Source organism: Triticum urartu, chromosome 6A, assembly GCF_056163025.1.
Source record: "Triticum urartu cultivar PI428250 chromosome 6A, HENAU_Tu73, whole genome shotgun sequence".
In the NCBI taxonomy this organism is placed as follows: domain Eukaryota; kingdom Viridiplantae; phylum Streptophyta; class Magnoliopsida; order Poales; family Poaceae; genus Triticum; species Triticum urartu.
This window is the reverse complement of record NC_141878.1, coordinates 25,929,554-25,955,686: the sequence shown is the minus strand read 5'-3', so window position 1 is coordinate 25,955,686 and position 26,133 is coordinate 25,929,554. Positions and strand designations below refer to the sequence as shown.

Genomic DNA, 26,133 nt, shown 5'->3' with positions numbered 1-26,133 from the left:
TCAACCCTTTAAATGTTTTAAAGTAAGGTCCTATTTCATCATTGACCTTTACTCCCACATGTCCTCCTACCATGGTTTGCATAACCATATCACACCATTTATCAGGGAATTTCTTAAGTTTCAGCATTTTATATACAAAGGGCCATTTTATCTTATCATATGCTTTTTCAAAATCTACTTTGAACAAGAGAGCACTCTGTTTCTTTTTGTGTATGGAGTTAAGTGCTTCATGCAGCACCACAACTCCTTCCATAATATATCTTCCCTTTATAAAGGCTGTTTGATTTGGGGAGATAATTGGTCTGATCACTTTGCTCAATCTGTTCATCAGCACTTTAGTAATAATTTTAAAGCTCACATTTAGTAAGCAAATAGGTCTAAATTTTTGGATTTGTCTAGCATCTTTTATTTTTGGCACCAAAGTTATAATACCATAATTCAGCCTAGAGATGTCTAGCTTGCCAGAGTGGAATTCATCTAATAGTTCTTTTAACTCCCACTTCACCAGGTCCCAAAATTCTTGATAGAATTCCACTGGCAGGCCATCAGGTCCAGGACTTTTGTTTCTCTCCATGGCAAAAACCACCTCATGAAATTCTTGCATATTAAAAGGTTCAATCAGAGTTTTACTCTGTTCATCTGTAATGCCAGGGGCCTCTTGTATATTTAAGTTCACAGTAGAAACTTCAGGTTGGCCAAATAATACTTTGTAAAAATTAGTAATGTATTTGGTCAATTCATCATCTCCCTCAATCACCCCTTCTTCCTGGTTCAAGGAAAAAATTCTATTTTTTCTCCTTCTTCCATTTACTTTGGCATGATAATACCTAGAGTTATTATCTCCATCTTTAATTTCCTTGTCTTTATATCTCTGTAGCCATTTAATTTCCTCCTGTTTCAGCAACCTCCCCAGTTGTTTTCTTAGTTCCTTCTGTTCAATCCTGTCTGTAGCTGATAAACCCATAATCTCTACCTTTTTGTCTATATCATCCAATCTACTCATTATATCTTTTTTGATTTTTCTATCTACTGCATCTGAGTTTAGTATCCATCCTCTCACTTTTTGTCTAAAAACTCTTAGTTTCTTTTTCCATCTATCCAATATACCCCCCCCCACCTGCATATTCCATATCTTATAGACATATTCCTTAAATCCCTCTTTGAGCATCCAAGCATTCTCAAATCTAAAAATGACATTACTATTCTTTTTGTCACCAGAGTCCACAATCAGTGGTGTATGATCTGACAGCTCTCTTTCTAAAGCTTGAACAGTAGTTAAAGGATACTTCTCTTCCCAATCAGGACAGATGAGTACCCTATCTAGTTTTTCATAAGTGGGGTCTTCTTGGTTATTGGCCCAAGTATATTTCCTCCCCCCAAAGGTATTTCTCTCAATCCAGCATGTTCAATAATAGCATTAAACACAAAACTCCAGTGGTCAGTACCAGTGGGTTTGTTTTTTTTCAGTGTTGTTTCTGATAATATTAAAATCTCCCCCAATCATCATGGGTACTGAGGAACAGCCTTGATATAGTCTAGACATCTCTGCCAAATAGGCAGTTTTGCCAGCAGGCTGTGCATCCCTATATACTACTATAAGGTTCCATTCAAATTTACTTTTTTTGTCAAAAACCAATATCCTAATAAAATAAGCCCCCATTTTTGTGTTAATAACATCAAAATTGTCACAATTAACACCCACTAGGATCCCTCCAGATTTTCCCCTTGGTTTGGACCATTTCCATTCAAAGTTTCTTCCCCCACACAAATTGTGTAGTTCATTCTTTGAAAAGTCCCCTTTAATAGTTTCTTGGATCCCAACAAAATCCAGTCTCCTGTTAATAATGCTTTCCTTAATAAAAAATTTCTTACTATCTTTTCCAATTCCTCTAACATTCCAGAACATCTCTATCATTGTCACCCTTCTAAACTATTTTATGTTTCTTCTTCCCTTTTCCAAATCTACTAGCTGCCTTCCCACAGGAAAATACTGGTGAGTTCAAGCTATTTCTTTTTGTTTTAGTAAAGAATTTTTTAAGATGAGTGAAGTGGTCCATTTCTAGCTCAGCATCAGAATTGTCCTCATTAGAACATATTTCTGCGAGGTCTGTATCTCCAATATCAATAAGGTTAGGTTCATCAGAATGACCTTCCTTCTCTTTCTGTTTGCATATATGCTGTAAGTAGAAGTCTCTTCTACATTGTTCCATTTTATCTATCATATCCAGATTGGATTCAATCATGTTAATGGAACACCCCAAATCAATCCCAATCTGGTCTGCCATATCTAGCAATGATGTTTTGTGACAATTTAAATTATGATACTTACCATAGTTGTCCTTAGCAACAACTCTTTCTTTGGCCAACTCTTCAATCTCGGCATCTTGTTTGCCAGCCAGTCTCCCACACCTCCTCAGCTGCTCCTCTTCTGTCTCATTATTGTCTGTGTCTTTCTCCCCTGTCTTCACACCCACCTTAGTGCCAAAGGACATAGATTCCTGGCTAGCATTGTAATCCACTGCCTCGTTGTAGTTATTGTGATCATCTTCTCCCTTTTTTCTGAGTCCAAAATCCACAGATCAGCATCAGTGATCTCCTCCATTTCTTTTTCTCTAGCTTCCCACATTTCTATTTTATCCACACATTTATCAATCACACCCTGTTGTTTGTTAATAAGATCCATAAGAGTTTTTTTGTCCTGTTCTAATTCCATAATCTTCTTTTCCTCTTTCATTTTGAGTGCTTTTTGTCTTGCCTTGTCTTCTTCTAGGTCAGCCACCTTTTTCATGATCATTTCCATGCAGTTTTCCACTTTCTTTCTTGCCTCCATCTCCAGCATTTGTTCTTTTTGAATTCTTACAATCTCCTCATTCTTCTTTTTCATCTCCTCAAATTGAGATAATCCCAAGCTTCCCAAAGATATCATCTCTTTATTTCCAAGTCCTCCCTCATCTCCTCCCTTGTGTCTTTTTCTCAGAGTCTCCTCATCATTGTCTCCATCTGAACTCTCCTTCCCCTGTCTTATATGTTCTCCATACCATCCCATTTCCACCACACTCTCCAGCTTAGGAACAATCTTATATATCATCAAGTCTTTGTCAGTGATTTCGGTGAAGGCTGGTATTTTGTCATAGTCTCTTATTCCAACCTTAGCTCTGATCTTCTCCTTGGCAATAGTGTTCATATCAATTTCTAGCACAGGCACCGGGGTTGCAGCCACTTCACACATCCCAAAGAAGTGCCTAAAGCATTCTGGAACCTTCCCAAACAGTGCCCATATAGTGTGAAGCTTACCTACTGCCTGAGAATCAAAGCTCCATCCCTTGACATTTATCACAGCTCCAGAACCCAACAATGTGAAATCATTGCACTTACTCAGCTCCACTAGTCTTCCTTTATTTGGGAATCTGACCAAGAAGGCATTTTCTCCTTGTTTCTTGCACCTCCACTGCCAATTCCAGTTAAACATATAATGTAGTCTGTCAACCAACTGTGTTTCATTGATTGTCCCTGAAACCACTGTGATTATGGCCATAGGGTTAGGGTTTTCCATTTCCAAGACTTCCTTAGCACTCTGAACCAGTAGCACGCCCAGCCCCCTTGCAGCATATCCAACAAATTTGGGTACAGGCTTGATTTGTTTCAACCAGTTGCACTCATCTGTGACATGGTTTTTCTTGCCACATATCACACAATGTCCCAGAGGGCAATCTTTAGTCAAGTGATTGATTTCCTTGCATTTGTTGCAAAACATTTTGTTCTGCCCCCCTATTCCTGTCCTTCCTCCCTCCTGCAGGCTTCTGTTAGTATAGGGATCTCCATCCCCAGCACCAAAGTTCCTCTGCCTTTGAGTCCCACCTGTGTTGTAGCTCATCAGGGCTTCTCTTCCTTGTGTCCCTACGCTCCTGGGGTCAGGCATCCCTCTGTTCATCCCACTGTCTCTGATTTCACTCCCCCCGCTGCCTTGAGCAGTACCACCTTCAGATATGATATTTGCCTCACCACCAGCAAGATTTTTTCCTTGTGAGATTTGTGCTAGTAGGGCATTGAGCAGTACCTGTTGTTGTTGGAATAACTCTTGTCCACCTTTCTCCAAAGCTCTAGACGCGCTCCCCTACTCAATCCTCTGCCCTTCCTCTTTCCTTTTGTCCTTGTTCTTCGCACCTTCCTCATCTTCGCCTCTCCCTCCTGATGCTGCTTCTTGCCGGGCCTCTTGTCTCTCTTGGCTCCGTCCTGACTCTCTTCCTCTAGCAAGATCTCTTCTTTCTTCCCAAGGTGGCAGGTTCCTGTAATGATTTTCGCCCTCTTCTTTCCTTTTGTACTGCCATCCCTCTCTCTCCCCTCTATTGAATCTCCCTCTCCCTCCATCAAATCTTCCCCCAAACCTATTCATCTCCACTCGCCCTTTGTTCTGCGGCGGCCCGATGAACCCTAATTTTGAGTCTCCCCCTTCCCTGTCTTTTATATAGGCCGTAGGGTAGAGATAAGAAAAGGATCCTGAAAGCGTATTCTCATAGCCCGCTTTCACTTGTATTGGGCCGGGCTGACCATCATCCCAGTCCAGATCCGCGGCCCAGCTTTCCAGTTGGGCATCAACTTCAATTTTTTTATTTCGATACTTTTTCCCTGTGTTTCTACTGTAATGTCCAGTATTAATTTCACAGGTAGATAGAACCACAATCTCTTCCTCTAATCCTATCTCAGACCAGAAATCTGGTATATCTATTTTTTGTTTCATCTTATTCATAACTGAAATCCCATCTATATTGTTTCGCTACTTATTAGCAGCTTCTATATTCAGATTCATCCTCCCATCTGTCTCTCTGGTCTTACTAGAGTTATGATGAACTTCTATCTTTTTTGTTTTACTTTTCACCTTTTTACTTTCGCCCCCAATGTCTTTACTATGACAAAATGTCATTTTGTTTTGACATTTATCTAACAAATATTTCTGGTATCCTAAAATCTCACCTTGGCTATCTGATGAGTCGCCGTCTTCCTCACCAGACTCCTCCCCAGCCAGCAACCAAAAGCGGTTGCCGGCGGGGGAGAAGCCTAGCCCTCCGCCGTGAATCTGGCCGCCTCCTGGAGTCTTGGCGAGCGGCGCAGGAAGCGTGGAGATCGGCACGGAGTGACATTCTTCTCCTTCGTCTTCTTTCTCTCTTCCTTCTCCTTCGTCTGCTGGCTCGTCCCCTCTCCCAGATCTGGTTCCTCCTTCTCCGTCTCTGTCTCGCTGTCTTCGATCTGGATGGGTACCCAGCGAGTTCCAGGAGTGGGCATGGCCATCACAGCCCCCATCACAAACTCCTCCGGGCCAGCAGGGAAGCGGCGTCGAGATCTGAACGCCCACCACTTCCTCCTCTGCGCCTGATTCTCTCCCTCTGTTTCCTCCATAGCCCACACCAGCGCCGCCAGCGAGCTCACCGGCGCACCAGTCGGAGTGGTCATCCCATTCGGGGTGAGCCGCTCGTCCTCCTCCACTGTCAGATTTCTGAAGACTCTCTTGGCCGCTCTCCTCATCTCCTTCCTGGTGGCGAACCAAGACACCACCTCTCTCGCCCTCTCCAACTTTGCTTCGTCTCCACTTGCAAGCTCCATCATCGCTCTCTCCATCTTCATCCGCCAGTCGGCCATGGTCGCCGAGGTCGCCCTTCTCGCCCTCTGGATCTGGATATGACGAGTCAGTGGTGTTGGGGATTTTTTGATTCGGGTGGGTCATCTCTCCTCCGGGGGTGGGGGATTTATTTCCCACCCACCCCCCCCCCCCCCCCCCGCATTCATGGCGTCCGCCTCCCTCGGAATCCCCCCCACCGCTCTTAATCCCCAATTTGGCCTCCTCGCTCATCCGAGCCACGTGACATGGAAACCAAACCTCCGAACTCCATGAAAATTTCTCCCGATCTCTCAGACCCCGGCTGTCGATAATTCCCCCCTCCTCATCCATTAACAGAATTCGTTGAATCGTACCTTGAACGAGCATGGAGCAGGTTATGGATGTACTGAACTCGCCAAGCTTCGTCCTCGACCGCGTCATCTCCTCCCGCGTCGCCGCCCCGTGAATCGTCGGCGAAAACGCGGTCGTCGTAGACATGGCCGTCGTCGAAGTAGGCGTCATCCAGTTGAAGACCGTCGCTGTCCCCTCGAGATCCGCCGCCGAATTGGAGATCTCCTCTCCCCTTGCTTCGAACTCCTCTAGCACGAGATTTGTCTCCCGCTCGAAGCTCGTCGTCGATGAGTCGATCGCCGCCCGTACAGGGAGTATCGTCGTATCGGAGCTCGTCGCCGTCGTGGGAATCGACGTCGATGTGGTGGTTGCGGTCGCCTCCCCAGTCGCCTCGCGAGTCGCGTGCCATCGCCTCGCATGCGTTGATGATGCAGCTTCTATCCCACCCCTCGCTCATACAAAGTTGGCGGACATCGAATGTAGTGGCCAAATACGGAGCCGCAGGCGTTCAGGACGGCTCGCACGAAGTGCCCCTAGCGTCCGTTGCCGTAGCTGCTTGAATGGATCGATCGAATCGATCCAGGAGCTAGCTAGCTCCCGTCACTGTAGCTGCTCCTAGCTAGCTCCCGTCACTGCTAAATCAATCGAAGCCTCCGCGACACATGTGGGACAGCCAACGTCGGATGAGGGACACCAGCGCGGATGAAGCCTCGCGATGTCACAGAGTCGCCGCCCCGCCGCCTCTCCTGCAAATTCCTCCGCAGGCCGCGTTTCCACCGAGATTCTGGCGAGTTTTGTGCAGGAAGGTCACTGGAGCCCGTGTGCGCACGGCAGTATTTCCATGTCGCCTAGCGCTGACCGGTTTTCAGGGCACTCTCAGTTTTGCCATGAAATTTATAAATAAAGGGGTCGTGGGGTGGATTGTCAGGGGCATGAAAAAAGTTACGGGTTTAACCATTTTTACGGGCTCTATTCGAGGTGTTTTTTGACAACAAAAACTGAAAAACATCATTTTTACGGGTTTGCCTACTTTTAAGGGGTCTGTTAGAGATGCTCTTAGGGCCCAAGATTTCATGTTGATAGAAAAGGTAAGGTAAAAGATGTAAACAATAATCATGAATAATACAAATGAATGCTAGCTTCAAAAAATATTTATGTAGTTAAAACTGTTGGTATGATTTCCACTAGTAGAAAACAGGGCTTTGGTCACAGCTCAATATACACATTAGTCCCGGTTGCATTACGAACCGAGACTAATGTGAGCATTAGTCCCAGTTCGAGCAGCTAAAGGCATCAGTCCCGGTTCAAATGGGACCTTTAGTCCCGGTTTCAGACACGAACAGGGACTAAAGGGCCCATTTTTCAAACTCTACCCCCCCCCCCCCATCGTCATTTCAGTTTTGAAAAAAATAAAAGAAAATGATAAAAACTTAAAAAAAATTAAAATCCTTCGAGATGTAGTTATATTAATACATCTACTAGTTAGAAAAATTAAAAAACTTAAATTTGGACATGTTTTGCATAAAAGTGTTATGAAAAAGTAAAACGGCTATAACTTTTGCATATGACCTCGAAAAAAAACGTACAAAATATCAAAATGTTCAGCACGAAAATCTGCATCCGATTTTGACTGCCTATGGCGTGTTTGCAAATTTTTTGAATCCTCAAATTTTAAAAGGAAAAACAGTTATGCTCAAATTTCAGTTTTTTTTGAATTTTAGTTAAATCTGGTCAAACTATGGTCAAACTACTTAATCAAGAAGTATTAGTGTTACTAAATAATTATTAAAGAATATTAGTGTTACTAAATAATTAGTTCAAATTTTTGTCAAATCTAGTCAAACTGTGGCCAAATTGTGGTCAAACTACTTATTCAAGAAATATTAGTGCTACTAAATAATTATTGTTTTTTAGAATAATAGTTTCAAACTCAAACAGTGAAATGTATGACTTCATGCTTAAGCTAAACTCCTGAGGGTTAATAGGATTGATATCTTACTATTGTCAGGAAAACAACAAGTGCAGACTTGGAAACGAGGGGGAATAGAACCCGAAAGTTAAGCGTACTCAGGCTGGAGTAGTGAGAGGATGGGTGACCGGCCGGGAAGTTAGATGATTTAGAATAATGAGGGATGATTAGAGATTAAATTGAGCAGTGATGAGGGGTGGGTGATTAGAGATTAATTGTAAAATAATTCAGAAATTTAAAAATCGGGAAAAAAACTAAAAAAAAATTAAAAAAATTTGTAAAATTACCTTTAGTTCCGGTCCGGGACTAAAGTGGAGTTCTAGCCAGCGGCCACGTGGAGGGTCTTTAGTTCCGGTTCGTATAAGAACCGGGACTAAAGGGGGGGCCTTTAGTATCGACCATTTAGTCCCGGTTCCATAACCAGGACTAAAGGCCCTCTTGAACCGGGACAAATGATCCATTTTCTACTAGTGTTCCCTCTCCCCTATGAGCATGAGCCAGGTATTACTACAAAAATCGTATAGACGAGCCACCAAAGACCCTCTCCTGTGACGGTTAGGACATCCAACAGCCAGCGACTTCCAACTAGCAGTGATTTACCGTGTAGTTCAGGAGAATAGTCCGGAAAGTGAAATGAAACATTCAACACAATTATGACACTTGCCATTTAAAATAAAAAACCGAAGGCATGGCCACATAGCATACAATTGTTTTTGATATTTGTGTTACTACTTAAATAAAAATCAAGCAACAAAAATGAGTCTAGATACACATGTTCAGTCTAGATTAGCGACAAGTAGTCTGTTTGTGCCCATGCGAATGCAGGTTCACAATGATGTCCACATGGTTCTGATGGATCAGCCGAGGGCCGCCCTCAAAATGTCGAGGAGATTCATGCAAGGGAAACTCAAGGAGGTGGTTTCGAAAGAGGACCATCGACGACCCTCTACGTCGTGATCTAAACATGACTGACTCTAAAAAAGGAAAAAAACCTGCTAGGTTGCATGCACGCGTTGCTATTGCGGTCTCAAGGAGTGTTTTTCTACAGCTTCCTGTCTTCCTTTCATGTGCCCTCTTTTCCCCCTTAACATTTCAGCTAGATATGTATAGCCATAATCTTCTATTCCTAAATAGCTACAACCCATTACATGTTTTTACTAGCCATGCAACCATGACAATAAGCAAGTCATGCATGCCAGACATAAAAGTACATTTTTTTTGTATTACTCTATGTATGCAATGGTGTCACATCATCAATTCATACATATTAGGCATAAGTTATTTTTGGCATTAGAGTTCATCCTTCAAATTTTGTTGCAGCATGTACCAAAAACTCCAATGCAACTCGTATATGCGAGTTAGAAATCATAAAGGCGATTTTTTTTGCAATAAGTCACTGCCCCTCGATTTCCTACTCCATCCCAAAATGAGTAGTAGCGATCTCTAAAGGTACAAGAACCTACGCCATATCTGTGACATGTTAGCCACGTAGACGACCAGCGAGGCAATGCCGATAGTAACGGTTAGGGCAGCACATGAGTGTGCCAAGGAGTAGGCAACAATCACAGACAACTCGATGCTTTTCCCAAACTGGTATACAGATGGCGGGTCGGCGTGTGTGACGATCTTTTCTACCTTGGTATGTTAGCTACGATAATCTGGCCATGGATGAGATAGATTGTTGGGAGCTTCCTGACCCCTCACATACTTAGGATAGAGTAGTTGACATGAGGAAGAGATGTAACATGTTGTTTGGGCAAGGAGGAGAGCTGTATGTGTGTGGAACACTTGACTAGTGGACATCTAAAGAGCTAAGGATGTGTGCCATCTCTCTTATATAATGGGCGGTAAGAGAGGAAAGTGGCAGGACAAATATTTCAATAATAAAATTAGATAGATTGGATAATGTCGAACGTGTGTGTCAGCCCAAACAATTTTGAGAATTAAATGCCCAAGATTTCATTGTTGGTAGAAAAGATACACTACAATATATGTAAATAATGTGTACTATGGGAGGCAGGTGGTTGGATAAATCTTTCATAAATAAAGATAGATTGGGTAATGATGAATGGTGGCACATGAGCACAAACCATCTTAGGGGCCCAGGATTTCATGTTGATATAAAGATAAGATAAAGTATGTAAACAATAACTGCGAGTAACATAAATGAATGCTAGTACCCCCCCCCCCCCCCATCCATATATGGATAGAGGGAGTACACAAAATGTTTATGTAGTTAATACTTATGATACGGTTTCCTTCTCCCCCATGAGCCAGCCATACTACAAAAATCGTATAGACAAGCCACCAAACCCCCTTCAGTGACAGGTAGGACAACATTTGGCGACTTCTGATTGGTAGTGATTCATCGGGTAGTTGAGGAGAATAGTATGGAGAGTGAAAGGAAACATCCATCACAATTGTGATGCTTCCCACTTAAAGGAAAAAAAACCGAAGGCATGGCCACATAGTATACAATTCTTTTTGGTATTTGTGTTACTACTTAATAGTAATCAACGATGAACAAAACTGAGTCTACATACACATAGTCGGTATATATTACCGACAAGTAATCTGTTTCTGCCTGTGCGAATGCAGGTTCGCAATGCTGGCCACATGGTTCCGATGGATCAGTCGAAGGCCGCCTATGGATTGCTGAGGAGATTCACACAAGGGAGAAACAAGGAGGCGGTTCCGGAAGAGGAGCCATCAAAGACGTTCTACGCCGCGATGTGAGCAACACTACTCTGACAAGAAGAAAAACTCGCTAGGTTGCCTGCAACATTGGCATTGAGGTCTCAAGGAGGGTTTGTCTGCAGCTCCCTGTTTTCCTTCCATGTGCCCTCCTTTTCCTCCCTACCATTTCAGCTGGATCTGTATAGCCCTAATAACAACAACGTTGGCCCTGAAATGTAACTGCACGACGGATGCTTATTGGTGATGATGGATGGCACCAAGGGGGGCCAATGTTTGAGAGCCTTGCCTGTTTTTTTTTAGTCATGTCCATTTGTGCGTGTCTCTCTTTCTCGCTTTGATCTGGCAAAAGAAATACTTTTGGATTTTAATTCATCTTGGAAAGGACCATCCTGTTTCTTTTTCATTGCGCAATCTACTGCATGATCTGCACGATTAATTACTGATGGTAAATTACACGCAAAGGCTCATCGGCCTCTTCTTCCAAACAAAATGCAAACCAGTGAATCGATGTTGTAGCCCCTTGCGGCGTTGTACTGGCTCTCTTGCCACCCCTTCTATGTTTCTGATACTTCTTTCCATGAGAAAAAAATGAATCGATGTTCAGAACTTCAAACGGAAGTTGTTCTCAAATTTGCCGACAAAGGTTAATAAGGGGTTGGTACAATGTTATCCAAGCGAGATGAGAACACATGAAGTAATGGAACAATGTTATCCAAGTGACACGAAAAAAAATGGAAGTTTTTATTGCATGATGAAAGGGAAGTAGACTGGCAAGAAAACAAAATTGAAGCCCCCGGTGAGGATCGAACTCACGACCTTTCCCTTACGAAGGGAACGCACTACCACTATGCTACGGAGGCTTTGGCGATGGATGCAAATCTTGTCACGATATTAATAGTAATACTCTTAACACTGCGGGCCTCCATGACGCAAGTTAGAATACATAAAGGCGAATTTTTTTTCTATGAGTTGTGACCAATCAAAGTACACTGTTCATGTGAGTGCTACGTACTACCTAGAGGCTAGAGCAGATATATTTTGTTTCTCTCTTCACTTCTCAACATGCAGATGGATTTAATTTAGTTTATAAAGTTTCACAAAACGACAGTCCATTATTTTGATCCACTCAAAATGAAATTCAAATGTTTGAATGAGAAAATGGTGCTGCTCAAGTGGTTCATGAACACGGAAACACCATAAACCATCAAGTGAGCAGCCTGCTAGCTACAGACATGTTCTCGCTTGGACGCCCATGCCACTCGCATCCTCTTGATCGGGCACCACAATGCTATATGCTATGTATAAAGATCAATCAGCTCGTATCACAGGAATGAACACCGGTTGTGTGATTTCTAATACAAGGCGCAATTGCTGAATATTTTTGTTCACCTCGTACAGAGCTACACAATCCAAGGATTCCTACTCTATCCCTGAAACAAGTAGCAGTCTCTGCAGCAACAGATTCCTAAGCCATATGATCCATGATTGATCGACCAAGTAGGCAGAACGAGCCCTGATGTCCAAACTAACGGCCAGGGCAGTACATGAGCGTGCCAAGGACAAGACAGCAATCACGGATGAGTCGACGAGTAATATCAGATCGTATAGAGATGGTTGGTGAGCGTGCCTCGCTTTCTTGTCTACCTCGGCATGTTAGCTACGGGAATCTGGTCTTGGATGAGATAGATCACTGGGAACTTCTTGACACCTCCATAGAGAAATTGGTAGGCCGAAGAAATGTAACATGTTGTATGGATGAGGAGGAGACTTGTACTTGAGCGGAACATTGACTGGTGGCACGGGAAGAGGAAGTATATATGGTATCTACGTACAGAGCTAAGGATGTGTATCATCTCTCTTATATAATAGTCAGAAAGGGAGGTAGGTGGCGGGACACATCTTTCATTAATAAAGACAGATAGATTGGATAATGTTAAATGTGTACGTCAGCACAACCATCTTATTGAGAATTAAATATACTACAATGTGTAAATAATGTGTAGTATGGGAGGTAGGTGACCGGATGAATCTTTCCTTAAAAAATCACAAATAAAAATAGATTGAGTAATGATGAATGATGGTAGATGAGCACAAAACATCTTAAGGGCCCAAGATTTCATGTTGATAGAAAAACACTAAAATATATAAATAATAATTTTGAATAACATAAATGAATGCTAGCGCACAAAATTTCTATGTAATTAATACTTTGATATATTTTCTTCTCCCCGATGAGCCAGACACTACTACAAAAATCATGTAGACGAGTGCCAAAACCCTTGGTGAAGGGTAGGACATCCATCAGCCAGTGACTTCCGATCAATAGTAAGCCACCATGTGTTTGAGCAGACGTACATAGTCTACAATCCTTTTTGCTACCAATTTGTGTTACTACTTTACAAAGGAATGAGTTTGCAATGATCAAATTATGTTCACATATAGGTACTTCTAAAGTTCTATTGATCATGGCAAACTTATAGGCAGTTCACAGTAATAGAGAAGTGGGAAAACCATTTCTTAACCATATACAAGGACACAAAAACATCACAAAACTGCAAGCATCACCTTATATATTAATATAATATGATGCGCAAGGGACCTTACAAAGGCAGTGTATTAACATAAACCATCATCAATATTTATGCAGAGTCAAAGTAATAGTTAATCATTATGACAACAATCCGCCCATAGATGACAAATCACATACCACAACACATAAATGAAGAATATGCGTAAGCAAGATGAACATGTATATTGCTCTTATTTATTACTCTATCTTGCTCAAAGCTTCTAATCCATCTGAATACACGAGCTAGCACGGGTCTATGTGTGCAAACAGAATATGAAAAAAAAACCCTAAAGGATACTACAAAATAAAATATGTAATTAGAATTAAGATAATGATAATTTCTTCAATCTTTTGTAGTAAATCAGTATGTACACACTTCAGCACATTCTTCATGGCTCATCATGCTACCACAGATGTAGAAAAGCAAACCACAAGATGCAAAATCAGTAAACAAATGTAAAGCAAGCTATCACATAGAAGGTGGTGGTGGACTGATGATGATGAGGCTGGATACATTCGTCAAGGATGAGGGACAAATCTGTTAGAATAAAGGATGTGGACCTATTGTGGTCTTCAATCATGGTTATTGGGTTAAGAGTGTGTGTTATTTTTTCTCCTGTTGCAACGCACGGGCTGTTTTGCTAGTATTACAAATAAAAGTTCAAAGATAAATGAAAACATCCAAAAAAATATGCTTGCCATTAAAAAAACAGAGGCACAATCATATGGTGTATAACAGTTGTGACTAATTAAATCAGTACTGTTCATGTTAGATGTTAGGGCAACTCCAATGGACTCATCAAAACAGACACACGAAATGTCAGTGACAGGTTCGAACGTGTCCATGAACAATGATAGGGGCACCATGCATCTGGAGTCACCAAATGCACGCCCCGTTTCAAACAGATCTTCAAAAACGGTCGAAATTCATACTAAAACATCCTTGGGTCGACGGTTGACCGCGGAGTCTGGCCTTGCGGCTTGAACCGGGCCAACTACACGACTTGGCCAGCCTCAAATTGAGAGTTGGTCGCTAATCCAGCGGTGGTGGCGAGAGGAAGCACCCATGGTGGTCCTGGACCGGTCAATGACCCATGCATGTGTGAGGTCGGGGACCGCGAGGACCCAGACTTTGCGCCACTTCTAGCACGCTGTCCTGATGGCTGCCGTCACGGTGAAGGACGAGCCACTACCGTGGTAATAGACGAGGAGACCGCGTGTGTTGGCTATCGTTAGAGAGCGCGGCTCCTCTTTCTTCACGATTGCCGGGCCCGGGCGCCACTGGCTCCAAGATTGCCTATGGGGCGGTGACTGCAGCGATATCTCCCTACAACAATCAGACGGCTCCACGACGGGATGGCGGCTCCTCCATGAGGCGGTGTCTGATTGTGACGTCGCGATTGATGGGGTTGATTGCTCGTCCTTGATCCGGCGTCTAATTTTGACGCACAAGTTATGCGGGGAGGCAGCGGTCCGCGATCGTTTTGGGACCACTCGAGCAACAACTCCGTCTGCCGCGTGACACTTGTCATCCGTCCCTGTGGCCTCGACGAGGACGGGAGGCTGCTGCTGCTCATAGTCGCCAGACGAACGACTCATGTTTTACGAAGGAGGGAGGAGTGGTCGTCAACGGGCCGAGAGGCTGTCGGCGGCGGCGCAATGACTCGGAGCTCCTATCGGACTTTCCCATCACTGCGGTGTGCGAATGAGAGGAGAGGAAGGGCGACATGGCGATGTAGGTTTTCTCGGCAGCGGCAGGCTAGCTTAAACAGCTGTAGTAGACGGACCGGCCCAACTTCAATGTGGCCAGCGGCCGGAGTGGATTTCTCGATCGCCACACAAATGTGAATGCCGCACCGGTTAGACCGCATCAATGCGGTACGCGGCAGCCAGTGTTCTGTCATTTCCACTCTGACTGTCATGAATTTAGCGTGGAGAGCCGAGTGACGGTTCGAAACCAAGCGGATGGTGGGGTTTTGGCTGAGTCCGTGTTGTTGTACGATGTGTACGTGGTGGACGTATGGACTCTCCCAAACCACCCTTATTTTGGTTTTGGTTTGTGGGATTTTGGACGTTCGGACTGGTCCTGATAATTTTGGTGACACGTGTTGCATGACTGAAGGCTGTCCAGACTGTCTGGTTCGGACATTTTGGGGCGATTTATTGATCCGTGTAGGAGTTGCTCTTAGGCTGGTCATATGTATGACACTAGTCTATGAGGGTGCTTGGATCCAAGGGACTATTTTTAGTCTGATTAAAAATAGTCTCTTTTAGAGGCTAAAGTTCCAAGCACCCCTGACTAAAGAGAGGCTAGGACTAGTCTTGAGGCTAAAAATTTTTAGTCATAGGAAACCTACTAAAATATGTATTAGCCCTATCTCTCCTCATTTAATGCCTCTCTTTTAACACATACGAGTTTTGGATTGGAGGGTTTGGAGAATAATAAATGCTCAATAACTTGATTTAGTCTCTAGTATTTGGATCCAAGCATGGGTGAGGCTAGCAAATTTTAGTCCCACTACTTTTAGTCATGGGACTAAAACGTATCCAAGCACCCTCTATGTTACTACCTTCATAGTGTAAAGTGTCATAGAAGTAGTATCATATATGGTTGCATTTATTAGCTTATAGACTCAACATTTCTTGGGAAGCGCTATGTGATGGTAATATAATATGTTACTCCAAACATCTCTCTCCTCATTAACTAGGTGCCACATAAGCAAACTTGTCTTGAGATGTGTTATGTTACTAGCTAAGTTACTCCCACTATGACTAGCCTTACTGCCTAGAGGCTAGAGCAGTTTTCCTTTTCTTTTTTACTTCTCAACGTGCAGATGGATTTAATTTTAAAATTTAACAACACAAAAATCCAATACTCTGTATTTATAGCCGCTCAAGTTTTTTTTTACAAGAACTCGAAAGAACAAAAATGGCCATGCTCATGTGGCTTAGGAACATGGAGACACCACGAACAGCAGCGTGCTAGCTAGACGTGTTCGCGCCTGCAGGACGCACATCCCACTCGCATCCTCTTCGTTCATGCACCACAATGCTATTTATAAAGATCAATAACCTGTGTCAGACTAACGGCCACCAACCGTGTCGATTTATAGCATATACTCCCTCCGTTCTTAAATACTTGTCTTTCTAGGCATTTCAACAAGTGACTATATACGAAGCAAAATGAGTGAATCTACACTTTAAAATATGTCTACATACATCCGTATGTAATAGTTATTTGAAATGTCTAAAAAGACAAATATTTAGGAGCAGAGGGAGTACAAGAGGAACTAGCCCTTGCTGCATTTTTCTGTTCACGTCCTACTCAGCTGGACAATCCCACGATTCCTACTCTATCCTTGAAACGAGCAGCAACAATATCTGCAGCTAGAGGTTCCTGAGCCGTATCAGATCCGCTTGGTAGGGCAAAAGTGCCCTGATGTCGACAGTAACGGCCAGGGCAGTACATGAGCGCGCCAAGGACCAGACATTAATCACTGACGAGTCGAGGAATCATATCAAACCGCATGCAGATCGCTGGTGGGAATGCGTGATCATCATGTACACCTCGGTATGTCGGCGATGATAATCCGAACGTGGATGAGATAGATCATTGGGAGCTTCTTGACACCTCCTATGTTTAGCATAGAGTAATTCGCATAAAGAAGAGATGTAACATGTTGTTTGGACGAGGAAGAGAGTTATATGTGAGCGGAACACTTAGACTAGTGGCATGAGAAGAGGAAGTATATATGGGTTGAGGATGTGTATTATCTCTCTCTTGTATAATGGGCAGTAAGGGAGACAGGTGGCAGGAATAAATCTTTCATTCATAAACATAGAGTCGCTCCTTTCCCCAGGGCGACACGGGAGGCGGCGCCGATGACCCAGCCAACTAGCCTCCCTCCTCCTCCTCCTCATCCCTCTCGCCGTCGCCGGCAGCCTCCGGCGGGCGAAGCCCGCGCGGAGCCAGCTGCGGCGGGATATCATCTCGGTGGCGCTCTCGCGAGCCGGGGTACTTGCGGCGGCGGGCGGCAGTGGGCGGTCGGCGCGGAGCTCGTGTCCGGCATTGCTGTTGTTGGTGGAGGCGGCGCCTGGGCGTGGAGGTGGCGCGGAGGTCGGCGGGTGAGGCACGCGCAGGGCGATGCCGCGCGGCTGCATCTGGGAGTCCGCAGATCTGGCGGTTTCAGGCCAGCGGCCTCGATTCACGCAGCTGCTTCGTGCCCGCGGGATCCGGCAAGGTGGTCGCGTCGGGCGGCTAGGTGTGGCTGTGCAGAGGGCGCGAGGGGGCTTCGAGCTGCGCGGATCTGGTGCTTGGGGGGGCGACTCGGAGGCCCAGGGTGGCGTAGTGAGGTGGCGTCGTGGTGGTGGCTGATGTCGGAGCAGTGGCCCAGAGCGATGGCTGCATCGGCATTGGCTGCTGCAGCGGTTGGGGACGGTGGATTCGCGGTGATGCCCGCGGACCTGGCCCCGGCATACGCGTCGTCTCTCTGTCGCATGAGGTGCTGCAGTGGGTCGTCGCGGGAGGGCTTTGGCTGCTGACGACGGGAGGTGCTCTTCACAGCAGGCTTGGCTCGGTGGTCTGGTTATCCATGGGTGCCCAGATCTGCAGGCTCATTGTTCGGTGATGAGGGACTTGGGCGAAAGCTTTTGACAACATCGGCGCCTGTGGGTGTCGTGACCTTTTTGGAGGCGTCGTCGTAGAGTTCTTCCTCTCCTTCCATGTGCCTATGCTCTCCGAGTGAGAACCTAAACATCAGTATTCTTGACTGGGCGGCAGCGGCGTTTTATGTCGTAACCTTATTGGAGGCGTCGCTTTGGAGGGTCAGCCTTTGGAAAAAGAATTGCTTCTACTAAAAAGGGATCTATAACTTCGATTCAAGCAGTTTATGTACCTGCAGACAATTTGACCGACCTTGCCCCTGCCACAACATTTGCACATTTGACTGCTACTACCGTACTTTCCAGTAGAGCCAAAGATCGTAGTTCTCGAACGAGCGCTCGAAAAGATTCTGAAGGATCCTCATGGTTAGGTATTCTTTTTCCCCAGATCGTAGCATTAAGTATTTCTTGGCGAGCTATAAGATGGTCAGATTTATAAGTAAGTATCTCTTGTAAAATATGAGCAACACCAAATCCTTCTAAAGCCCAAACTTCCATTTCTCCTACTCGGTGTCCCCCTTGCTTGGCTCTTCCTCTAAGTTGTGCGGGCTCTTCCGTTCTCATGGGCGGTGTATGTCGGGGCAGCGGCTCCGGGATCTTCAATTGAGAGCCGAGGCGGCGGTGGTCCCAGGAGTGTGACGCCCTCGATTCAATCGTACACTAATCATACACGCAAATGTATACGATCAAGATCAAGGACTCACGGGAAGATATCACAACACAACTCTAGACACATATCAAAATAATACAAGCTTTATATTACAAGCCAGGGGCCTCGAGGGCTCGAATACATAAGCTCGAATACACAAGAGTCAGCGGAAGCAACAATATCTGAGTACAGACATAAGTTAAACAAGTTTTGCCTTAAGAAGGCTAGCACAAAAGAAACATTGATCGAAAAGGCAAGGCCTCCTGCCTGGGAGCCTCCTAACTACTCCAAGTTGTCAGCGGCCGTCATGTAGTAGTTGGCACTCTCGGGGTAGAAGTATTCATCAGTGGTGTCGTCTGGCTCCTGGACTCCGTCATCTGGTCGCAACAAGCGGGTAAAGGGGGAAAGAGGTAGCAAAGCAACCGTGAGTACTCATCCAAAGTACTCGCAAGACTTACATCAGATCTAAACTAAGTATGCATCTGTATCAAAGGAATGGGTTGTATCTGTGGACTAAACTGCAGAATGCCAGAAGAGAAGGGGGAAAACCTAGCCTATCGAAGACTAGCGTCTTCTGGAAACCACCATCTTGCAGCAACAGGAGGGAGCAGAGTAGCATAAAGTAAAGTAGTAGAAGTGTTATCAACCTCGGCCAGAGATCCTTTCTCGACTCCCTGCGAGGAAGCAATCCCAGAGCCATATAATCCAGTTATCATCTCATAACCAAGTCTCATCTCCATGTCTCATCTCAAGTATCCAGTTCTAGTTGTATCGATCGGGATACAACTCCAAGTGTCCGTTACCGTAGGACAGGCTATCGATAGATGTTTTCTTCCCTGCAGGGGTGCACCAACTTACCCACCACGCTCGATTAACTCCGGCCGGACACACTTTCCTGGGTCATGCCCGGCCTCGGCCAAACAATACGCCGCAACCCGACCTAGGCTTAATAGAGAGGCCAGCACGCCGGACTAAACCTATGCCCTCAGGGGTCACGGGCCATCTCCCCGGGAACTCCTACACGTTGCGAACGAGGCCGGTGAGCAGACCTAGCTACCTCCTTCAAAAAGGCAGGAGCTTACGCAGTCCAACCCGGCGCGCGCCGCTCAGTCATTGACGTCTATTAAGCTTCGGCTGATGCATACGACGCAGAACACCCATACTATGCCCACGTGATGGTTAGTGCTATCAGGCCAGAGGCCCCTCGGATCAAATATCCAAATCGTAGTGGATTAGGAACGCGCGGTAGCAAGCAGAGACTCACGAAATATGTGACCCCGTCGCCCCGTCTCGAGTACTTGCGGCAAGGGCTAAGAATGCCCGGCCGCGCCTCGTAAGTATCTCGCGGGCACCTTCCAGGTCCACCCGACTACACATCACTCGCGGGTACCCCTCAGGGTCGACCCGCCTATCCAAGTAACAACTGTAAAGTCCAAGTATCCGTGTGTGCAAACATCAAGGAGAAAACCCGAGGAATCACCCTTGGTGAATTCCACTCGATGTTGTCATCAAGGTGAACGTAAGAGGATCCACCCTCGAGGTTCACACTTGAGGGGTTGCACGACAGAGCCGTAACGGAAGTGGTTAAGGAGGAAATCACCCACGATGATCATGACCGAATAGCTACACTACAGAGATCTCATCAGGAGTGATGTATGAGGTTCACCCTCGGCACTCGATAGAAACTCTGTAGTGTCATACAACTAGGGGGGGTCATGTGCGTTGTCGGGGCCTGGACGTCGATCACGTTTATCGAGTCATCAAACATAAAGCGAGGCAACTGGGACAAGGTGGGGTCACTGATGGATCTCTAACCAACCTATACTAATCAGTTTAGAATAAGCAGGTAAGGTATGAAAGCAGGTAAAAAAACAGGCTATGCATCAGAGTAGGATCATACATAAAGCAGTAGCAGTTCTAATGCAAGCATGAGAGGAAAGAAATGGGAGATATCGGAATGCTCAAGAGGGGGTTTGCTTGCCTGGTTGCTCAGACAAGAAGGAGGGGTCGTCGGTGACGTAGTCGATCACAGCGGCATCATCGGCCTCGGGGTCTACCTGAGAGAAGAGGGGGAAGAAACAGTAAATACATAGCAAACAATGCATCACAACGCATAACATGACGAAAGGCAGAGCTAGGGTTGCCCTAACGTAGTACTACACGATATAGGAGAAGGGGAAATTCAACCGGAAATGTATTCCCGGTTCCGGACCTATATCAGACAGATGACCGGAGTGGGAATGTTCCATGTTCAGCATGCTAGGGGCATGTGACAGATGAAAGGACTGCGAATTCGGATTTGTCTCGTTTTTCTGGGCGTTTTTCATATATAAAATTTTACGATCCGAGCTATGGTTTAAAAGTTACGAAATTTTGAAGTCTAACCAAATTCTGAATTATTTTAAAAGCAGAAAGGTTTATTGCGTCAGCAGTGACGTCAACACTGTGTCAGCTCTGCTGACCAGTCAAACTGATAGGTGGGACCCACCTGTCAGCCTCTCTGTCTGACAAAGGCTTAACTAAACTAACAGGGTTACACTGGTAGAAAAAGGGCATGTAGTCCCGGTTCGTAAGGGCCTTTTGTCCCGGTTCTGGAACCGGGACTAAAGGGTCGGTACTAATGCCCTGTCCCTTTAGTCCCGGTTCAATCCAGAACCGGGACAGATGGGCCTCCACGTGGGCAGTGCGCGGAGCCCAGGCAGGAGACCCTTTGGTCCCGGTTGGTGGCACCAACCGGGACCAATAGGCATCCACGCGTCAGCATTTCTGTGGCTGGGGTTTTTTTTTTGAAAGGGGGGGGGGGTTGGGGGTTTTGGAGGGTTAATTTAGGTGTTTCATATATTGTGTTAGCTAGCTATAATTAATAGAGAGAAGTGTCCTCTCTTATGTCCGTGCTTGGTCGACGCTACGTACTATACATACGTATAGAGAGGACTAGACACGCTAGCTAGCTAGTAAGCAAACGAAGGAAACAGAAGATCGTCATGAACATATATGCATACAGAGAGAAGTGATATCGACCACCTCTCCTTCTCCGAGAGATTGGTCGAACAACAAGTTCTCGTATATCTATCCGACACTACCGGCTACATATATACAATAATTATCTCTTACAAATATAATCATACGGACTCAGGGTCCACATAGAATTCTCCGTCTTCAGGGATCACGTGGTCAAGAAAGAATGCCGCCAATTCCTCTTGAATTGCTCGCATGCGAGCTGGTGCTAGGAGTTCATCCCGCTTCCGATACATCTAATTTGAAGAAGGGGGTCAATACATATATATATGAATGAATGAAACTCAACACAAATGATGGTAATAAAATAAAATTGTGAATTTTGTTATATACGTACTTCATATTGTTCGTCAGTGTAGCCCCGCTCACAGGTCGTGTGGCGGATGGACTCGCAAATGTAGTATCCACAGAAATCATTCCCTTGTTCCTGCCACAACCACTTTACAAGAAATAGAGGTCAATCAAACTGATAAGCAAGAATGCCAAATGGTATTGATGAAACTAGTGCTTGAATCAATAGGAGATGCGCGGAACATGCTACTATAGTACTTACTTTCGGGTGTCTAAATTGCAGCTTCTTCGAGAGTCCTGGAGCTTTTTTGGTGAATTTTTTCCAAACCCTGCCAGACAAAGAAAACAATTAGTTGATATATCAGGAAATGAACAAAGTTGCTGATATGGTGGATAATGATCGATTTAACTTACTTCTGGAGCATTTGAGTCATGTTCGCATAGTCCTGGGGATCTTTTTGTCTTGAGTCTAAGACGGTTACTAGTCCCTGCTCAAGCTTAATCTCTAGGAGAATATAGTGGAAACTGCACACACATGCATAACTCATCAATTACATTACTATAACCTTGACTAATATATAAGGGAAACCGAATACGCACAAGACAGTAACACTCACTTGAAGTTGTAAGGAAAGAGTATTATAGCTTTGTTTTCATTTATTACCAACGATCGTAGCAAGTTGGCCTCGGTATCTGCGGCATGAAATTTAACCTCAGTTGCATCTATGAGATATGTGTTAATGAACCCAATATCACCGACTTGTCTTTTGTTCAATTCGGCGATCTTCAATCTGCATAATATAGCGAGGATGATTATAAATACATGCAATGAAAGAGCTGAGCTATATAGAGAGACTTAATGACAGAAATAGTACTACTTACTGACAGTAGTAGGTGACCGTTGCTTTATCGAGGGCCAATTGATTGAAAAACTGAAAGAACTCCTCAAATGGAACAGGCAACAGTTCAATTCCAACGAGGTCATGCTCCTTTTTAACTCTCATATACAAAGTACTCCTCCCCCCAGACTCTCTGCAGATTTTCAAGTACCAATCATGCAATCTTCGCATCATCGTTGATAGAGATCTTTCATCTTTGACGAGAGGCTTCCCGTGCTCATATCTTTGTATCTGCACCTCCATGAAATCATAATGTACATCGTCGGGCAGGTAATCGCCAAGATTGCTATAACCGGGCACCATCCTCGGATCATTAGCGACGATGTCGCTAGGCACCTCGAGCGGGGGGCACGATTGCTTCGCTTGTTCGCCGAGCTGGGCAATTTGTTTCCCAGCTCGTCGTTCTTTCAGCCTTTGATCACTGACAGTACTTCCCGACCGCTCCGCTTCGGCAAATTCCTTTCCAATAATGCGGTCATAGTTTCCTTTCGGCGGAGACTTGGGTGGTTTTGTCAGGGCAGCCAGAGTGCACTTCGCTTTCACCGGATCTACCTTCTCCTCTGGAGGTGGATGTTTCTTTGCTTTCACCCCTTCAAAGAAGTTCCTCAGTTCTTCTCGCGCGATCTCGGCGTTCTCCTCCGGGGTCCTCTCGTATGGTAACTTCTCTGGAGTCTTCAGAGAAGGACCGAATCTGTACGTCCTCCCGCCTCTGGCTGTACTGCTAGACGCCGGCCGAGCATACGGAGCGGTTGTCTTCTTTACTTGCTTACGAGGCGGAGGAGAAGGACTACGACGCGCCGGAGCAGCCGGAGCGGCGGCAGGTCTCTTCCGCCCTTGCTGACGAGGCGGAGAAGGAGGAGGCTGGCTGCTCGGGCACGTCGGCGCAGGCGGAGAAGGAGGCGGAGTGCCGCCACGCGTTGGAGAAGGAGCCGGTCGAGTGCCCTGATCGTCACTCGCCGAAGGAGGAGGCGGTGGAGGAGGCGGAGTGCCCTGGCTCGCCGAAGGAGGAGACGGAGTGCCCTGACTTGTCGGAGGAGGAGGAGGCGGAGGCGTCCAGTTCGGAAGGTTGATGAGCTCCTTCCGCCATAGGCATGGAGTCTTCAGAGCAGACCCCAGCCTAGTCTCCCCTTCACTGGTAGGGTGGTCAAGCTGGAGGTCCTCAAATCCCTCCGTTATTTCATCCACCATCACCCTAGCATATCCTTCTGGAATCGGCCGGCAGTGAAAAGTTGCGCCGGGTTTAGTAGGATAAACAGAGCCAACAGCCGCCTTGACCTTCAAATTCATCCATTGCGTCATAAGGTGGCAATTTTGAGACTCCGTGATAGCATCCACGGGATAGCTGGCAGGAGCCGTCAAGGCATGCTTCGGCTGAAGCAGCTCGGTGGAAGCCACGCTGCTTCTCCGCTGAGATGGCGGGGTAGCTTCGGGGGACGCTTCGGCAGTACGTTTGCTGCGATTTTCTTCTCGTTCCTCTATCGCTTGTACCCTTGCTTGCAGCGCCTGCATTTGGGTCTGCTGCACTTTTTTCCTCCTCTCATGGGATTTGTAACTGCCTGCGTCCGGAAACCCAACCTTCCACGGAATGGAGCCTGGCGTGCCTCGTGTCCGTCCAGGGTGCTCAGGATTCCCGAGGGCCATTGTGAGCTCGCCGTTCTCTCTGTCTGGAAAGAACGTCCCTTGCTGTCCTGCTTCGATATATTGCTTAGGCTTCCTGACTGGTATGTCCATTTGATCGTTCGTCCAAATGCACTTCCCTGTTACAGGGTCCAAGGTTCCGCCAGCCCCGAAGAACCAAGTCCGGCAACGGTCTGGCCAGTTAATTGTCTCTGGTTCGATCCCTTTATCAACCAGATCATTCTCAGTCTTGGCCCACTTAGGCCGGGCTACGAGGTAGCCACCTGACCCCGTGCGATGGTGAAGCTTCTTCTTCGCAGCATTTTGCTTGTTTGTTGCCGACATCTTCTTACTCTTTTCCGATGTCTTGTGGGCCACAAATGCGGGCCAGTGATCTCTGATCTTCTCATATCTGCCCTTGAATTCTGGTGTCTCGTTATTTTCGACAAACTTATTCAGCTCTTTGTTCCACCTCCTGAATAGTTCTGCCATCCTCTTAAGAGCAAAAGACTTGATTAATTGCTCTTTAACTGGCTTCTCGGGATTATCCTCTGGCGGTAGGGTGAAATTTGACTTCAGCTCAGTCCAAAGATCATTTTTCTGCATATCATTGACATAAGACACCTCAGGGTCTTCTGTAGCCGGCTGAAACCATTGCTGGATGCTTATCGGGATCTTGTCCCTAACCAGAACCCTGCACTGAGCAACAAATGCGTTCTTTGTTCGGATGGGTTCAATCGGTTGGCCGTGGGGCGCGATTGCTATGATCTCAAACCTTTCATCCGAGCTCAACTTTTTCTCCGGGCCTCGTCTCTTTACCAAAGTTGTGCTCGATCCGGAGGGCTAGAAAAAGAACAAAGACTTAATTAATATGTGTACATACCAAAACAATGAATGCATCAATCAGCTAGTCGGCACAGTCTTAACTAATATATATACCTGGCCGGACTCGGTTCGGTCACCGGAGCCGTCATCATGGTCTCCTTCTTGCACCGGCATTGGGTCACCGGAGCCGTCCTCATGTTCTTCTTCTTGCACCGGGATTAGGTCACCGTAGCCAGCTTGTTCACCCTCTCCTTCTAGACCATCGGTGTCGTTGAGAAACAATGAGACGGCATCACTTCCTTCTACGATTATGTCCCTCAACAACGCTTCTTTTGCTTCGTCTCGGGCGGTGTCCATAGTTTCTACAAATATTTACAACATGGCAATTATTATTCAAACATGACAGATGGATATATTAGTGGCAAACGTAGAACTAGCTACCTAATCATAGTAAGGAATCATATATATTAATTAGTGGCCTCGACGCTGCTTCTCTAGGGTTTGGGGTGGCCTCGACAACGCTTCAAGGGTTTGGAGTGGCCTCGAGAACGCTTCAAGGAGGGGGTAATATCGAGCCCCCCCACGTGTTGAAGCTATCGGGAGGGGGTATATATCGACAACGACGACACTACATCTATGTCCCTCGACGACCCTCGTTCCCGATAAAAAAAAGAGGAAGAAGAAAAAAAAGAGGAGAAGAAAGAATAGAGGAGTTCTCCTCTATTCTTTCTTCTCCTCTTTTTTTTCTTCTTCCTCTTATTTTTTTATCCTCTTCTTCCTCTCATGTTCGAGAGGATCGCCGAGGGGTCGGGAGGTTGCCTAGTGTCAAAGGATTCAACAAAACCATGTCTTCATCATTAGGCGAAAGTAACAGGTGCATGATGGTACGAAGCTCTCCAAAGTTATTTTGGAACAGAGTCCTAGATAGGATAATTCACTTTTTGGTACAAAGTTCAGCAAGAACCTTCCAAATATCATTATTTGGAAGGCCTT

The 26,133-nt window shown here is 45.6% G+C and overlaps 1 protein-coding gene and 1 non-coding gene across 2 annotated transcripts; both read right to left on the bottom strand.

The window, feature by feature from the left end:
• Window positions 1-1,840: 1,840 nt before the first annotated feature.
• On the bottom strand, window positions 1,841-4,416 carry LOC147963459 (uncharacterized). Its single transcript, XM_087528127.1, has one exon. It carries the CDS (start codon window positions 3,929-3,931, stop codon window positions 2,465-2,467), a length of 1,467 nt encoding a protein of 488 aa, XP_087384253.1. The 5' UTR covers window positions 3,932-4,416; the 3' UTR covers window positions 1,841-2,464.
• Window positions 4,417-11,398: 6,982 nt separating this feature from the next.
• Window positions 11,399-11,470, bottom strand: TRNAT-CGU (transfer RNA threonine (anticodon CGU)). The gene has a single exon. It is a non-coding gene; the product is annotated as a tRNA-Thr (tRNA).
• Window positions 11,471-26,133: the final 14,663 nt, after the last annotated feature.